General features: G+C 45.3%; 1 protein-coding gene across 5 annotated transcripts in view; it reads left to right on the top strand.

Annotated features, from left to right (window-relative positions):
* CCM2 (CCM2 scaffold protein) overlaps positions 1-17,409 on the top strand; it is a 78,589-nt gene that overhangs the window by 32,102 nt on the left and 29,078 nt on the right. For 4 of the 5 annotated variants that reach the window (XM_030797227.1, XM_003268905.4, XM_030797229.1 and 1 more), the window contains exon 2: positions 7,489-7,662. The exons of the other annotated variant lie outside the window; for it this stretch is intronic. In XM_030797227.1, coding sequence (XP_030653087.1) covers positions 7,489-7,662 — 174 coding nt within the window. The remainder of the gene's footprint in view (positions 1-7,488; positions 7,663-17,409) is intronic. 5 annotated transcript variants of the gene reach the window in all.

The raw sequence follows: 17,409 nt of genomic DNA, 5'->3' as shown, positions 1-17,409 counted from the left end.
ACCTGTAATCCCAGCTCTTTGGGAGGCCGAGGTGGGTAGATCACTTGAGGTCAGGAGTTTGAGACCAGCTGGCCAACATGGTGAAACCCCATCTCTATAAAAATACAAAAATTAGCCAGGTGTGGTGGTGCACACCTGTAATCCCAGATACTCGGGAGGCTGAGGCAGGAGAATTGCTTGAGCCCGGGAGGTGGAGGTTGCAGTGAGCTGAGATCACACCACTGTACTCCAGCCTGGGCTGTATAGTGAGACTCCAGGTCAAAAAAAAAAGAAAAAAAAGAGGGCCTTGCTCAGTCACTTAGGCTGGAGTGCAGCGGGCAGTCATAGCCCACTGCAGCCTTGAGCTCCTGGGTTCAAGTGATTCTCTCACCCCAGTCTTTCAGGTAGCTAGGACTACAGATGTATGCCACCACGCTCAGCTTTTTTCTTTTTAATTAATAATTATTATTTGTTTTGAGATGGTCTTGCTCTGTCACCCAGGCTGGAGTGCAGTGGTGCGATCACAACTCACTGCAGCCTTGACCTCTTACGCTCAAGTGATCCTCCCACTTCAGCCTCCCAAGTAGCTGTGACTACAGGTTTGTGCCACCACGTCCCGCTAATTTTTATATTCTAATTTTTGTGTTTTTTTTTAAAGATGAGGTCTCACCCTGTTGCCCAGGCTGGTCTTGAAGTCCTGACTCTAGTGATCCTCCCATCTTGGCCTCTCAAAGTGTTGGGATTACAGGTGTGAGCCGCTGCACCCAGCCATCAGCTTAAATTTTGTGTTCAAAAGCAACTTCTTTTCCAAAAATCTGAGGTGGTTTCTTGTTCAGTTTTGCATCTGGAATAGCGGAGAGCTCTCCCCCAGCACCAGCTGTCCTTCCTACCACCCCCTGCAGCTGAGAGCTGAGCAAACACTACCTCTGAAAAGCCCCATCATCCTCAGCAAGAACAGCAGCTACCCTGCGTTCCATGCTGAATGGGTAGGAGTGGCAGAGGGAGGCTGCAGCAGATGTGCAAGGATGCATTTCTTTACTTAATAGTGTTAATGTTCCACTTTCTAGGAAGGCTTACCCATCAATTAAAATTATTTGAGACATTAAAAAAAGAAACTTGTGGTAGCTGCTATTGAAGACTAAGGACTAGGGCCAGAGAGACGCCTGCCTCCAAGTAGTCCACAGAGTCTGCTTGTTAAACTGTTCATGATTTGGAGGCCCAGGTAGAAGGGGCAGGTTCCTCTGAAGCACCTTGGCATGCCCTATCTTTGGTGTTCCAGGGTCACCTTCCTCTGCTAGTCTGTGAGCAGTCAGAAGGTTGTATCTCCTGTTCATTCCTCTCCTTGTCTCTTGCTGCTTAGAACAGCAGCTTGAAGAACAGGGTGGCTGAGCCCTAAGTGTACCTTTGGAGCATCCTGTGTGTCTTCAGCATTGATTGGCTGTTTTTACTGTGGATTTAATTTCAGTTACTTTACTCTGGTCTTACTACTTCTGCTTGACTGTGACATCATTGAGGGCAGGGGCTGTGTCACCTCTAACCAAAGGGCCTCCCCAGATGCCTAGCCTGGTCCAGGCGTTCCATCGAGAGTCAGTACCAGCATTTATTGCTGTCCAGTCTGTGCAAGCTCCATGCTGGCTGCTGGGTAAGAGCCAAGGGCAGCCAGGTGTAATGGCTCATGCCTGTAATTCCAGCACTTTGGGAAGCTGAGGCTGGTGGATCACCTGAGGTTGGGAGTTTGAGACCAGCCTGGCCAACATGGTGAAACCCCATCTCTACCAAAAATACTAAAATTAGCCAGGCATGGTGGCGGGTACCTGTAATCCCAGTTACTCCAGAGGCTGAGGCAGGAGAATTGCTTGAACCAGGGAGGCAGAAGTTGCAGTGAGCCAAGATCACGTCATTGCACTCCATCCAGCCTTGGTGACAAGAGCAAAACTCCATCTCGAAAAAAAGAGAGAACAAAGGCCAGAGGAGGACAGAGCTGGGCTCGATCTGGGGAAGAACTGATGCTTGGGCAATAAGAGGCATCTACAGAGGGCCATCCTGGTTTCCTTGTCCTGCAGGAGTTCCTACTATTTCACTGCCTAACTGCAGAGGGTCTCTCTTTAGGGGTGGGATTGTAGGACGGGGGGGCCCCAGAATCCTTCCCAGTGCAGGCTATAATTCTGTGTGGAGACTATAATTTTATGACCTGTACATCAACATTGAAATAACAGTGTAGGTTGTATGTGGTTTGTGGGACCTGTTGATTTGGTGTGGGCTTCTTGGTTAGAGGTTTATCTTGGCAAATCTCCTGTCTCAGAGTTGGTTTCCTGTTGCTCCCATAGGTAGATTAGTAACTAGTTTGGCTAACAGGCAGCTTTGAGAAGAGCCAACTAATGGAGCCAGGCTGCTTGCCCACACTGTCGGATTCAGAGTTCAGTCACTGTCCATGACACAGCTAGTTATCATTTAGGAGGAATGAGCTTTGGGGGCTAGCAGGCAGAAATGGTTTAGGGACAGCCATTTTCCTGTGGCTGATATGAGATTATCCATGTCTGTGGAGATGCAGGCTTCCAAAAAGCTGGGCTCATGGGCCACATGCCTCTCTATTTCCATAACCTCCAGGCCAGGGTCTTGTACATCATAGGGCCTGGGAGAATAAGTGAGTGGTCAAGCATACACAATTGAAAAGTAATTCATGTGCCATCTGGTCACCTGGGAGTGCCAGAAGAGAGGAAATCACAGGCAAGCAAAGCCTGGTGTGTTTTTAGTGAGGCTAGAGAAACGTGATTTTTTGCATGGCTAAAATTGCATCACTAAATTTTGAGGGCCGTTTTTAACTTACAGTTTACCATGATTTCTTGGCTGACAAATCATAGGTGACCATTTCCCACCATTCTCCCATGAGAACCCCTCGCTGCAAACTACCTGTCATGTCCAAACTTGTCCTGGGGCTCAAAGCTTGTCAGGAATTAAGGAGAATGAAGCCCGAAAGTGCCTCAGGGACATCCTGTCTTCACTGCTGTTGTAGAGCCAGGGCCTGGGCAGCACAAGGCCACGTGCCTTCTGAGCCCAGGCCAATCCCAGCAAGCTCTTCTGGAAGCACCTTTTTTTTTTTTTTTTGAGATGGAGTTTCTCTCTTGTTGCCCAGGCTGGAGTGCAATGGTGTGATCTCAGCTCACTTCAACCTCTGCCTCCTGGATTCAAGCGATTCTCCTTTCTCAGCCTTCTGAGTAGCTGGGATTACAGGCATCTGCCACTACGCCCAGCTAATTTTTGGTATTTTAAGTAGAGATGGGGTTTCACCATCTTGGCCAGGCTGGTCTCAAACTCTTGATCTCAAGTGATTCGCCAGTCTCGGCCTCCCAAAGTGCTGGGATTATAAGCATGTGCCACCATGCCTGGCCTTTTTTTTTTTTTTTTGATATGGAGTTTCACTCTTGTTGCCCAGGCTGGAGTGCAATGGCACAATCTCGGCTCACTGCAACCTCCGCTTCCCCGGTTCAAGCGATTCTCCTGCCTCAGCCTCCCAAGTAGCTGGGATTACAGGCGCCCACCACCACACCCAGCTAATTTTTGTTATTTTTAGTAGAGACGGGGTTTTACCATTAGCCAGGCTGGTCTCTGACTCCTGACCTCAAGTGATCTGCCTGCCTCACCCTCCCAAAGTGCTGGGATTATAGGTGTGAGCCACCGCACCCAGCTTCTGGAAGCACTTTTTTTTTTTTTTTTTTTTGAGACGGAGTCTTGCTCTGTCACCCAGGCTGGAGTGCAGTGGTGCAATCTCGGCTCACCGCAAGCTCCACCTCCCGGGTTCACGCCATTCTCCTGCCTCAGCCTCCGGAGTAGCTGGGACTACAGGCGCCCGCCACCATGCCCAGCTAATTTTTTTTGTATTTTTGGTAGAGACGGGGTTTCACCGTGGTCTCGATCTCCTGACCTCGTGATCCGCCCGCCTCGGCCTCCCAAAGTGCTGGGATTACAAGCATGAGCCACCGCGCCCGGCCCTGGAAGCACTTTTTTAAAAGTTTTTATTTTTCTTGAGACAAAGTCTCACTCTGTTGCCCAGGCTGGAGTGCAATGGCATGATCACAGCTCACTGCAGCCTTGACCTACCGGGCTCAAGCAACCTGCTGCCTCAGCCTCCCAAGTAGCTGGTACTACATGCGTGAACCACCACACCTGGCTAGTTTTTGTAGTTTTTGTAGAGATGGGGTCCCACCAGGTTGCCCAGGCTGGTCTTGAACCCCTGAGCTCAACAATCCACCCACCTCGGCCTCCCAAAAGTGTTGGGAATACAGGCGTGAGCCACTGCACCCAGCCTGGGAGCACTTTCTGTCCCCTCTGTGGTTCGTCTTAGAGCAGATCATCTTGTAAGGATATTGGCGATCTTAATTTTTTATGCTTTTATATTTTGCCTCAGTTTAAGTGTAGTCAGCAGGAAGCAGAAAATATATTCATCCTTTTCAAAAAATATTTTAAAAATTCAAATATTTAAAAAAAATAGAAAAGTAAACAAAGCTACTGTATACATCATCTGGCTCCAACTATTACCAACTCTGAGGACCTTTAGTCATCCTTACTCCATACTTTCCCCTACCACCGGATGTGCTGAACAGCAGAGAATGGGACCTGGGAGGGGGCCTATTCCAGGTCAAAGGGGAGAGACTACTCCTGGTCAACGGGGGACTACTCTGGGTCTGTGAGAGGACCAGTTCAGATAAATGAGGGACTATTCCAGGTCAATGGGGAACCACTCTGGGTCAAGGGAAGACTATTCCAGGTCGGGCAGGGACCTGGAATAGCTCAAGGAAGAGCTATTCCAGATGAAGAAGGCGGATGCAGGGGTGGGTCCAGTCAGCCCAAGTGAGAGAGGAAGCATTTTAGCAGATTATAGAGCTTTAAGCCTGGGTCACAGGTGTGTCACCTGTTGGGGGCACGAATGAAGAGCTTAGGCTGGGATGCTGCTCCAACTTTATTATCTAGTCTGTGGTAGTGATGAGTAGGAAACAGTCTGATTATATATATATATAGACAGCAATGGAAGAAGAGAGAAATTTTAACTTATTGTCAAGGTAAATACAGTCATAAAATTAACTGGTATATGTTTTGCTTGTTCACAACGTATCAAACATGTGCTCAGAGCTTTATGTAGATTATTGTATTGATTGCCTGTGGCACTTCTCTAAGGATTGTTAGCCTGTTGTGCAGATGGTGAGAGCTCATCCAACCAGTTTGCTTAGTAAGTTGTGCAGCCCAATGCATGCTGGAGCAGAGGTCATGCCTAGGACCTGAGGAACATGTGCAGCCCAATGCATGCTGGAGCAGAGGTCATGCCTAGGACCTGAGGAACATCTGTATTTACTGGTAGAAGAAAGAGAGCTGGCAAAGGGTGCATGAGATGCAGGAAACACGGGACAGAGTGACAGAGGCGTGGTGGCAGCATTAGTGCACTTCTCTGAAAGCAAGACTTTTTGTTGTGTTTTTTGTTTTCGTTTTTATTGAAAGAGCTTCCTGATTCCATATCTGTTTATTCCTGGGTGCATGGAATAAAACATGAAATAAAGAAGGGTAAGGAGGAAGCTGAGGAACAGAAAGCTCAGCCTTGGCTGTCAGGAGGCAGCAGGGTCAGGAAAAATGTTGGGTTTTGCTTTTTGAGGATTTGTTTTATTTGGGGTGGCCTTTGTTTGCTTATTTACTTTTCCTGCTAATGCTGGAGAGCTGAGCATGATGGTGGTGGTGGGGAGGGGCTCATACAGGGCAGGGTCCAACCCCAGCCTCATTAGGGAGGCAGCTGCAGGGCCTGCTGGGAGCCCCTGGACGACCGATTTCTGCTTTTGTCAGGAGTGGTTACTGACTAGTGTAGTCCTTGGCTGCGATTGTCCGTCTGTGAAACTGGTGGGTTTGAGGAGGTTATAGGTTATAGGACCACAGGTTCTGCTACACCATTTTATATTGGATTTTGCATATCGGTGAATTTCCCATATGCTGGAGAGAGACAGAAATGAGAGCTTTTAATGAAAGTTTGGTGATTTATTGTATATATGTTTTGTTAGTTTCTGTGTTTGGTGATAAGGGGGGTCTGAGCTTGGCCTACTGTGGGGGTTTCGGCTGCCATCTGTGCACTGGGTCACCCTATCCTGGCAGGCACCTGCAAAAGGAGTGTTGTCATCTCCTCCTGCTTTTCCTCTGTTGAGAGTTATGGAGAAGACGATGGGGAAAAAGTTCTCACTCTTAGTCACGGCTCTGGTTTTTACAGGCCTGTGTGATGTTTCCTTGCTGTGGCTGCACATCAGTGTCTTGTTTTCTCGGGTTTATGCTCCTTTGGGTGACTGTAGATAGGGATTGTAGCATGATCTCTCAGCACAATTTGGGATTGCTTCCCCCCAACCCCCCACCCCCGGCGCCATTGTCAAAGGTGGTGATGAAAAGCTTTCTTACGGAGTTATTGTGAATGAAGTGTCAGGTCTTTTCCTGAATTCCGCAGGTGAGGCTTGCTGTAATCCTCTCTTGCTCTCTCATTGATTCTCACTCTTTAAGTTGACTTTGATTGCAGGATTAGCCTTCAGAACCGTCATGAAATGCTGGATAGGGTGTGAGGTCATCAGAGTTAGGGGCTGGCCAGCTGCTGATCAGGGCTTCTCCCCCTACTTTTTTTTTTTTTTTTTTTTGAGACAGTATCTTGCTCTGTTGCCCAGGCTGGAGTGCAGTGGCATCTCGGCTCACTGCAACCTCTGCCTCCTGGGTTCAAGCAATTCTCCTGCCTCAGCCTCCCGAGTAGCTGGGATTACAGACATGTGCCACCACACCTGGCTAATTTTTGTATTTTTAGTAGAGACGGGGTTTCACCATGTTGGCCAGGCTGGTCTCGAACTCCTGACTTTAAGTGATGTACCCGCCTCAGCCTCCCAAAGTGCTGGGATTACAGGCGTGAGCCACCGTGCCTGGCCTGGTTTCTCCCTTGTTGATCTGCATTGGAGCTCAACATGCTCAGTGACCCCACTTAAAGTGTTCCCCACTGGGGAAGGAATTGCATAAAAAACGTATGTCCCATTAAGCCATTAAGAAATATGCTTCTGTAGAATGTGCTCAACCTTGGCTGTTGAGATGCTTAACTTGTTGATGCCAGCACTGGCCACACCTTCCACCTGCCTTCCCGGAGTTCTCAGAAATGAAGTGTCCCAGCTGAGCTGGAAAGAGTTGGAATGATGTTATGTTTTATCTTCTGTGGGGAATCTTCCCCCTTCTATCATTGTCTTTCCAGATAAGGTTACCTGCCTTCTATGTGTTGTAGGAACAGATGAAGAGGCTGCATGGCAGCCCAGCCCCACCCTGCTGGCCTGTGTGCTGGCTGTGGCCCCTCAGGCTTGTGTGCTGTTGGTACCTTTCTCACCAGTCTGGCAGTCAGTGATCCCTGTTGCATGGGGGCCATGGTAGTAGTTTTGGCTACTTCTGTTTGTTAACCGTAGGTACAACACAAAGCATTTGTGAATAATGAACTCCAATCATTGCCATTTCTGCCTGCAGCCTGGAATTGTCTCGCCATTTAAACGAGTATTCCTAAAAGGTGAAAAGAGTAGAGATAAGAAAGCCCATGAGAAGGTGACAGAGAGGCGCCCTCTGCACACTGTGGTGTTGTCATTGCCTGAGCGCGTCGAGCCAGACAGACTGCTGAGCGACTATATTGAGAAGGAGGTAAAGGTAAGTTGTCATGGGCCACAGGACATGCCTGCCAAACGACAGTGACGGTCATGCTTGTATCCACCAGACACTCTTGAGTTTATAAGACACAGCCACACAGACACCTTAGTAGTTGATTATCCCACCCATTGTCTTGTCTATGCTGATAAATTTAATAATTGGATAACTGAAAACCCAGATTCTGTCTGCTGACCCCAGTTTGTTTTTTTCTGTAGTAGCAATGCCACCTTCTTTCTCTCGAAGACTTGGCTGTGTGGGTAGTATGTGCTGCTCCACCAGAAGAGGGTTAAAGAGCTGGGAGAAAAGTCACGTCTCCTGTAGTTTGCAGTTGAAAAGAGTTACCTGGTCAAGGCCATGACCTTGCTCTAACAGTCACCGCCTAGAATTCAGACCATGTGTTTGAGGCTCATCATTGGGTCTCAAAGGCCTGAGGCCAAAATACTGTGCATAAAGCATGTGATATGCATAGGTTGATTTTTAATCCCTCCCCTAAAATGAAAGTATATGAATAAAAAGGTATAAAGCCATGAGGTCAGAGAGAATAGGAAAGGAGACAACAGTGGATGAGGTGGTCCATAAACATGGAAGAAGGAAACCGCTGAGGGTGAGATGAGTTAGAGCTAACCCAGCCAGACCCAAGTTCCTGCAGAGGACACGGAGTCCAGGGGGCTCAGGAGGTGCATGGGCCAGTTCGAGTGTCCGTGGGAGGGATTTCCACTCTCACCTGGCCCAGCCGGATGATTAACTCATCCCCACCCACTGGAAGATGGGGCTTTGGACATGCAGAAACCTGGTACAGGGGCAGGTGGGGAGAGACCAAGATAGAAGACAAGGAAGTCAAGTCAAAGCCTGTATGTGGAATGGAGAGATTCCCAATTCCTTTTTCTTTCAAGCTTCTAGAATGCCTGCAACCAGGCCTTTCCCACAAAGGAATTCTTGGAAGGGTGCTCATTGAGGAAGTTAAGCAGCCCATACTGGCCCTTGGGGTTACCCACCCAACCAGCCTGAATAAACTCCAACAGTCAGGACTCCCGCCAGGCATCCGACGTCTGTCAGCTTTTTTGGAGCCTCATTTCAAACATAGGCAGCTGAGTATAAGTACACATTTGAGGACAACTTTCAACTTAAAGGCAGAGCTCAAGACAAATACACAAAATAAACATGAATAAATAGCAACAATGCAGAAAATAGGGGAAGAAATTTAAAAGTATATAATATTTTCAGAAAGATAAGAGGAAATATTGTTGACAGTGACAGCAGGATTCTACTTTTAAATAAAGGTGAGAGGAAGAGCTTCTGGAATTAAAACTGTGTTAATTAGGCCGGGTGCAATGGCTCACGCCTGTAATCCCAGCACTTTTAGGAGGCCGAGGCGTGCGGATCACTTGAGGTCAGGAGTTCGAGAGCAGCCTGGCCAACATGGAGTAACCCCGTCTCTACTAAAAATATAAAGATTAGCCTGGTGTGGTGGCAGGCGCCTGTAATCCCAGCTACTTGGGAGGCTGAGGCAGGAGAATTGCTTGAACCCAGGAGGTGGAGGTTGCAGTGAGCCAAGATCACACCATTGTGCTCCAGCTTGGGTGAAAGAGCAAGACTGTGTGTTCAAAAAAAAAGCAAACAAAACAGCTGTGTTATTTATATATCTTTAAAAAATTCAGTAGAGGTGTTGAAAGATAAAAGTTAAAAAAAAAAAAGGCTGGGCACTGTGGCTCGTGCCTGTAATCCCAGCACTTTGGGAGGCTGATCACGAGGTCAGGAGATTGAGACCATCCTGGCTAACACAGTGAAACCCCGTCTCTACTAAAAATACAAAAAATTAGCTGGGCGCGGTGGCGGGCACCTGTAGTCCCAGCTATTTGGGAGGCTGACGTAGGAGAATGGCATGAACCCAGGAGGCGGAGCTTGCAGTGATCCGAGATCGCGCCACTCCAGCCTGGGCAATAGAGTGAGACTCCATCTCAAAAAAACAAAAGTCCCAGAAAGAATATTCAAAAGACAAAGAAGGTTAATAAACAAAAGATGAGAAAGAGAAATGAAATTAGATGATCAATTCAGGAAGTTCAACATCTGACTTCCAAGAAAAAAGAAAGGGAAGAGTGAGAAGAAGTTAATAAGACAGTAAAGGAAGAACATTTTGAAGAATTGACTGATGGACATGACTCCCCCCATTGAAAGGATCTAGTCATGATGACTAGACAGGTCTCTAAAACCTCAACTCACAGAAGCCTGTTCTTAGAAGTTACTGGAGGGGCCGGGCGCGGTGGCTCACGCCTGTAATCCCAGCACTTTGGGAGGCCGAGGCGGGTGGATCACGAGGTCAGGCGATCGAGACCATCCTGGCTAACACGGTGAAACCCCGTCTCCACTAAAAAAATGCAAGAAATTAGCTGGGCGAGGTGGCGGGCGCCTGTAGTCCCAGCTACGCGGGAGGCTGAGGCAGGAGAATGGTGTGAACCCCAGGGGGTGGAGCCTGCAGTGAGCCGAGATCGCGCCATTGCACTCCAGCCTGGGTGAAAGAGCGAGACTCCATCTCGGAAAAAAAAAAAAAAAAAAAAAAAAAAGTTACTGGAGGATGTGCTGCATCAAAACATAAGGGGAGGCCGGGCATGCTGGCTCATGCCTGTAATCCCAGCACTTTGGGAGGCCAAGTGGGGCAGATCAGATGAGGCCAGGAGTTTGAGACCAGCCTAGCCAACATGGCGAAACCCTGTCTCTATTAAAAATGCCAGAAAAATTAGCCGGGTGTGGTGGCACACGCCTGTAATTCTAGCTACTTGGGAGGCTGAGGCACAGGAATCGCTTGAACTCGGGAGGCGGAGGTTGCAGTGAGCCGAGATCGCACCCCTGCACTCCAGCCTGGGCGACAGCGTGAGACGCGGTCTTCAAAAACAAAACAAAACAAAACAAAACAAAACACAAGGGCAAACCAAGAAGAGGAAAACACGGATTCATAGCCCAAGGGGTCTGCCAGGGAAAGCAACAAAGATAATTCCCAGGATGACAGGAAAGCGAAGTCCCAGGAAATTAAGAAACAGGCCACAGAAGCTCTGGGATAAGTAAGTATAGACTGTATGTTTGGGTAAAATAATGTATTGAGAAGTTGCTGAAAAAATAAAGTACTACATAGAAAACAAAGCAAATGGAGGTGTGGAGGAATTGATAATAAATCATTAAAAATGAAAACTTAAAGGTTGAAAACTCCTGTTTCTGGGAAGATGAAGTAGACATTCTTTTCCCTATTCTTCTAGTTAAGTGCACCTAAAATCTAAAATCCTTGGACACTATGTGCAATAACATAAGAACACTCTGAAAGGTAGAGAGAAGGCAGACCACCCAGGACCCAGAAAACAACCCAGTAGTGATTTCTTTAGGTTGTCTTTTTGCCTCATGTAGCCCAGACTATGAGCTGAAGAAGCTGGCAGCCCAGAAACACCAACAGGTACAGACAGAACCCCCTGCAAAAGCCAGCTCCTTCTGACCAAGGGACCAGGAAAGGGGCAGCTAGCACAAAGCAAAATATTGAGACAACTGCTCAGTGTGAACCAAACATGACAGAAAGAACTGTGGTCCTACCTGTGTGCCTGCTAGCAAAGGCTAAGTAAGGACCACTTATTCCTCCAGAGAAAGTTGAATAGGGACCATGGACTTTTATCCCTGTTGGGCAGTAACAAACCCCTAAGGAATCTTGTGTGGTTCTGGAGTGTTAGTGGAGACCACATTGGGTGGGGCAGTAATGAAGCCCTCCTATTCCTTCCAACCAGGGAAGAATCAGTGGAAGCCACATGGGGAACCAGAACTCTTATACCCAGCAGTAATGAGGAAGGAGTCCTCCACGCAGAAGGCCAAGTAGGGAATCTGACCTTTGACCCCTACTTGGTGGTAAAAAGGTGGTGTTGCCGAGTGCCGTGGCCCATGCCTGTAATCCCAGTACTTTGGGAGGCTGAGGCGGACGGATCACGAGGTCAGGAGTTCAAGACCAGCCTGACAAACATGGTGAAACCCCGTCTCTACTAAAAATACAAAAATTAGCCAGTTGTGGTGGCACACACCTGTAATCTCAGGAGGCTGAGGCAAGAGTATTGCTTGACTCCGGAAGGTGGAGGTTGCAGTGAGCTGAGATCTCACCACTGCACTCCAGCCTGGGTAACAGAGTGAGACGCAAAATCAAAAAAAAAAAAAAAAAAAGGTGCCATTCCCTTCCCTTCTGAGGGCCTGGGTTAAATTTTCTAGCATTTGTATTGTTGAAGTCCTGAAAAGAGAGGAGAAAGAGGGAAGGGCTGAAAAACTTTTCAAAGATCTTATGGGTTGAAACATTTGGCAAAGGACAAATTTAAAAGATTCAGAAAGCTGAGCAAACGCCAAACAAGATAAATCCACTACTAAAGCCCATCATAGTAGAATTTCTGAAAAGTAAAGACAACAACAACAAAAAATCTTGAAAGTGGCAAGAAAGAAACACTTTACTCATAGGGGAAAACAGAAAGCAGATTTCTTGTTACACATAATGAGGACCAGTGGCACAACGTTCTTCAAGTTCTGAGAGACCCTGAGAATCAAAAGGATAGTGAGAGAACACAGGCAACTCCACACACAAACAGTGGGCCAAAAAATAGACCAATTCCTTGAAAAGCACAAACTCCTCCCACAGTCATCCAATATGAAATAGATCATTTGAATACTCCTATAATTATTAAAGAAATTCAGTATCTAATTTGAAAACTCCAATTAAAAAAAGTCTTCAGGCCCAAATGGTTTCACTGGAGAATTCTATCAAACGTTTAAAGAATTAATGTCAATTCTACATACTTTTCCAGAAAAACAGAAAGGGAGGGAACTCTTCTGTTCTCCTCTTCTCTCCTCTCCTCTCCTCTCCCCTCCCCTTCCCTCCCCTCCCCTCTCCTCCCCTCCCCCCTCCTCCCGTCTCCTCTCTTCTCTTCTCTGCTTTCTCTTCTCTTCTTCTTCTTCTTTTTTTTTTTCCTTGAGATAGGGTCTGTCTCTGTTGCCCAGGTTAGAGTGCAGTGGCATGATCTTGGTTCACTGCAGCCTCGACCTTCCAAGCTCAAGCAGCCCTCCCACCTTAGCCTCCTGAGTAGCTGAGACTACAGGTGCCTGCCACCATGCCCAGCTAATTTTTTATTTTGTAGAGATGAGGTGTCACTGTGTTGACCAGGCTGTCTTGAACTCCTAGACTCAAGCAGTCCTCCCACCTCAGCCTCCCAAAGTCCTGGGATTATAGGCATGAACCACTGCACTTGGCTGGGAATATTTTCTGACTCATTTTGTAAGGGCAGTATTGCCCTGATACCAAACCAGACAAAAAACAGTGCAAAATTAAAAGAAATAACAGACACCAATACAAACATAAAATTCCTCAGGAAACTATTAGGTAACATTCAGCAGTATAGAAAAAGAATTATACCTACTGTTTCTGTGAGAATAAACAACAAAAAAGAATTACACACCATGAACGACTGGAGTTTATTCTAAGGATGCAAGGCTGGTTTGATACTTGAAAATGTAATCCATTGGCAGGAGAATCACTTGAACCCAAGGAGGTGGAGGTTGCAGTGAGCTGGGATTGCGCCACTGCACTCCAGCCTGGGCGACGGGGCGAGACTCCATCCCAAAAAAAAAAAAAAAAATTGTGGAGAAATTTTAATTAACAGTTCTTCAAATATTTAACTTTATTTTTTTCTTTCCTTCTAGGGCTCCCATTAATCACATGTTGATATTTACTTTATTTTTCATGCCCTTTCATTTTTCTCTCATTTTTCCTATTCTTTACTCTTCCCGATGCCTTCTGGGAATGTTTCAAATCACTCTCCATCTTATGAATTCATTCCTCAACTGTATTCATTCAACCCTGAATTAAATTGTTTGTTTCTACTATATCTGATTGGTCCTTTTTTATAGCTCCTTGTCCCTATTTGTTTCCAGTGCCCTCCTACATGCCCTTGAGAATATTTATTAGGATTATTGTAAATTCTTGTTTTCTCTGGCTCATCAGTTCTTCTCCCTCCAGAATTAGTTGTTTAGTTTGTGATCTTGCCTTTCCAGTGCTTTAGGTCTGTGTTCCACAGATCTCTTTATTTTTTCCATTCCCTCCAGAATATCAGCTATAGTTTTTTTGTTTTGTTTCGTTTTGGGACAGAGTCTCGCTCTGTTGCCCAGGCTAGAGTGCAGTGGCGCAGGCTCCGCTCACTGCAAGCTCCGCCTCCTGGGTTCACGCCATTCTCCTACTTCAGCCTCCCAAGTGGCTGGGACTGCAGGGGCCCGCCACCATGCGTGGCTAATTTTTTTTGTATTTTTAGTAGAGACGGGGTTTCACTGTGTTGGTCAGGATGGTCTTGATCTCCTGACCTTGTGATCCTCCTGCCTCGGCCTCCCAAGGTGCTGGGATTACAGGCGTGAGCCACCATGCCCGGCCCAGCTGTAGTTTTTATATTACATTCTGAGTTCCATCTATAGCCCACTTGCTTCTGAGGCATCTCCAGGATGAGATTCAAAGGAGGGAAACCCCAATTGCTGTAAGTTCCCTGTCTTGACTCTTGACTTCCCTACAGCATAAACTACACTTATGGTCCTCAAGATTTAGCCCAATTTGACTGAGCTGTCTTTTTATGTTCAGTAGAATTAGACTACATCACAGAACCACCAAACATTTTCTACTAGTTTATGGAGAGAATTATCATTTTCTAGAGGTAGGGAAGAGACATTAGTGGCCTCGTATGGCAAATTACTATGGAAAATGTAATTATTTCCAAATTTTCCTAGAACCATAATACTTTGTGATTGTTATAGTGATTCTTATTTTCCTTCCTTCCTTCCTTAGACCTCTTAAGTATACCCTATATAATTTGATTTTTAATTCAAAAGTTATTAAAATTTTGTTTTGAAGATTTCATAACTAAACTCTAACCGATCCCCAAGCTAACTAGAAAAGCCTCTTGGTTTTACAAAACTAGTTTGGATAGTGCTGTTCTAAAAGTATAATAGAAATTGGTGAAATTATTTGTGGCCTGTCTGTGTTCTTGCTGTATCAGTATTTGTATCTTATCAGATACCTTTCCATATGTCTAGCCTTTTCTTTCTATCTGACATTAACTTATTCAACAAATATATGTTGAACACTTGCTCTACTATTGCTATAGCTGTTAGGTGCAGCTAGAAGTGACAGCTGATAGAGCAATTTCTTTAGAGTAGTTTGTGCAGTTTCAGTTGAAAAATCAGCACCTGGTTTCCATTCAGGCCTCTTATTGTGCATGGGAACTTGAATCACCTTGGAACTTTTGTATTGATTTCCGTAAATGAGAAGTTAGATGAATTGCTTAATAATACCATACGTTTGCAGAAATAAAAGAAAAATCACTGCTTAAAAAAAAAAAAGAAAATGTAATCCATCATATTAACAAGCCAAAGAATAAAAATCACATAATTACATCAATCAGTGGCAGAAAGTTTATTTGACAAAATTCAACTCCCATTCTTGATTAAAAACTCAGACAAATGGGGCCGGGCACGGTGGCTCCTGCCTGTAATCCCAGCACTTTGGGAGGCCGAGGCAGGTGGATCACGAGGTCCAGAGATCAAGACCATCCTGGCTAACATGGTGAAACCCCGTCTCTACTAAAAATACAAAAAATCAGCCGGGCGTGGTGGCGGGCGCCTGTAGTCCCAGCTACTCGGGAGGCTGAGGCAGGAGAATGGCATGAACCCGGGAGGCAGAGCTTGCAGTGAGCCAAGATCACACCACTGCACTCCAGCCTGGGTGACAGAGTGAGACTCTGCCTCAAAAAAAAAAAAAAAAACAAAAACAATACAAAAAAACAAACTCAGACAAACAAGATATGTTTTCGAACAATGAATATGTGGATATCAAAATTAAATCAATACCATTTATAATCACTTAAAAAGTGAAACGGGTATAAATCTTACAAAACATGAATAAGATTTATATGCTGAAAACTATAGAACACTGATGAAAGAAATCAAAGATCTGAATAAATGGAGAGACATACTGTATTCATAGATTGGAAGACTCAACCTAGTTAGTATGTTAGTTGTCCCTAAGTTGATATAAATGGACCAACTCCTTGAAAAGCACAAACTACTACTACAAGTCAGCCAGTATGAAATAATTTGAATAGCTGGTAACTATTAAAAGTGAATTTTACAATTCCTATCAAAATTTCTGCAAGAATTTTTTGTAGATATAAACAAGGCTATTCTTAAAGTGCAGTAGCATGATCTTAAATTTCAAGCTATTCTTGAAATTTAAATGGAGAGGCAAAATAAGTAGAATAGCTAAAAATAATTTTGAAAAAGAAGAAAATGAGAGGAGTCAGCCTGCCTAATTTCAAGATAGATCATACCGCTATCACAGTCAAGACTGTGTGGTACCTGCAGAGGGACTGACACAGAGATCAGGGGAACAAAATCATGAACCTAGAAACAGATCCACACATATATGCCCAGCTGATTCTTGACAAAGATTGACAAGCAATTCAGTGGAGAAAGGATAGGATAGCCTTTTAACAAATGGTACTGGAGCAGTTGGACATTTGTAAGCAAAAATTGAACCTTGCCCTAAATTTCACAACTCAAACACAAAAATTAACTCAAAATGGATCATAGGCTTAAATATAAAATACAACTTCTAGGATAAAACATAGAAAATCTTTAGGATGCAGGGCTACGCAAAGAGTTCTGAGACTTGATACCTAAAGCATAATTCATAAAAGAAAAATCTGATAAACTGGACTTCATCAAAATTTAAAACTTTTGCTCTATAAAAGACAATGAAAAGATATGCTACAGACTGAGAAGAGATATTTTTACACCACATATCTGACAGAGGGTTGGTATCTACAGTATATAAAGAACTCTCAAAACTCAACAGTAAAACAAACAATCCAATTAAGACATAAGCAAAAGACAGGAGGAGATACTTCAATGAAGAGGATATACAGATAGCAGTAAGCACATGAAAATATGCTCAGCATCATTAGCCATCAGGGAAATGCACATTAAAACCATAATGAGCTGCCCATACACACCTAACAGAATGTCTTAAATTTAAAAAAAGTAGAACACAAGATGCTGGAGAAGATGTGGAGGAACTGGACCCCTCATTCATTGCTGGTAGGGATGTAAAATGGTACCGCCACTCTAGAAAGCAGTCTGGCAGTTTCTTTAAATCTCCACATGCAACTACCAACAACTTGGCAATTGCACTCCTAGGCATTTATCCCAGGGAAATGAAAATTTATGTTCACATGAAAACCTGCCTACTAATATTCAAAACAGTTGTACTCATAGTAGCCCAAAACTGGAAACAACTGCATGTCCTTTGGTGGATAAATGGTTAAACAAAATGAGGTCCATCCATGCCATGGATTACTATTCAGTAATACAAAGGGCCGGGCATGGTGGCACCTGCCTGTAGTCCCACCTACTGGGGAGGCTGAGGCTGGAGGATTGCTTGAGCCCAGGAAGTCGAGGCTGCAGTGAGCCGTGATCACGCCACTGTGCTCCAGCCTGGATGACAGTGAGACCCTGTCTTAAAGCAACAACAAAGGAACAAACTAAACAGCAACCTGGATGGGCCTCCAGAGAATTATGCTGAGTGAAAAAAGCCATTCCGAAAGGTTTCACACTGTATGTTCCTTTCTGTAACATCTTTGAAATGACACAGTTGCTGAGGTGGAGAACAGATTAGGGTTTGCTAGGGGTGGAGAGAAGTAGGTG

The sequence above is a fragment of the Nomascus leucogenys genome, chromosome 17 (assembly GCF_006542625.1).
Source record: "Nomascus leucogenys isolate Asia chromosome 17, Asia_NLE_v1, whole genome shotgun sequence".
Classification (NCBI taxonomy): domain Eukaryota; kingdom Metazoa; phylum Chordata; class Mammalia; order Primates; family Hylobatidae; genus Nomascus; species Nomascus leucogenys.
The sequence above is the reverse complement of the archived record's forward strand: the minus strand, read 5'-3'. Positions and strand labels throughout refer to the sequence as shown.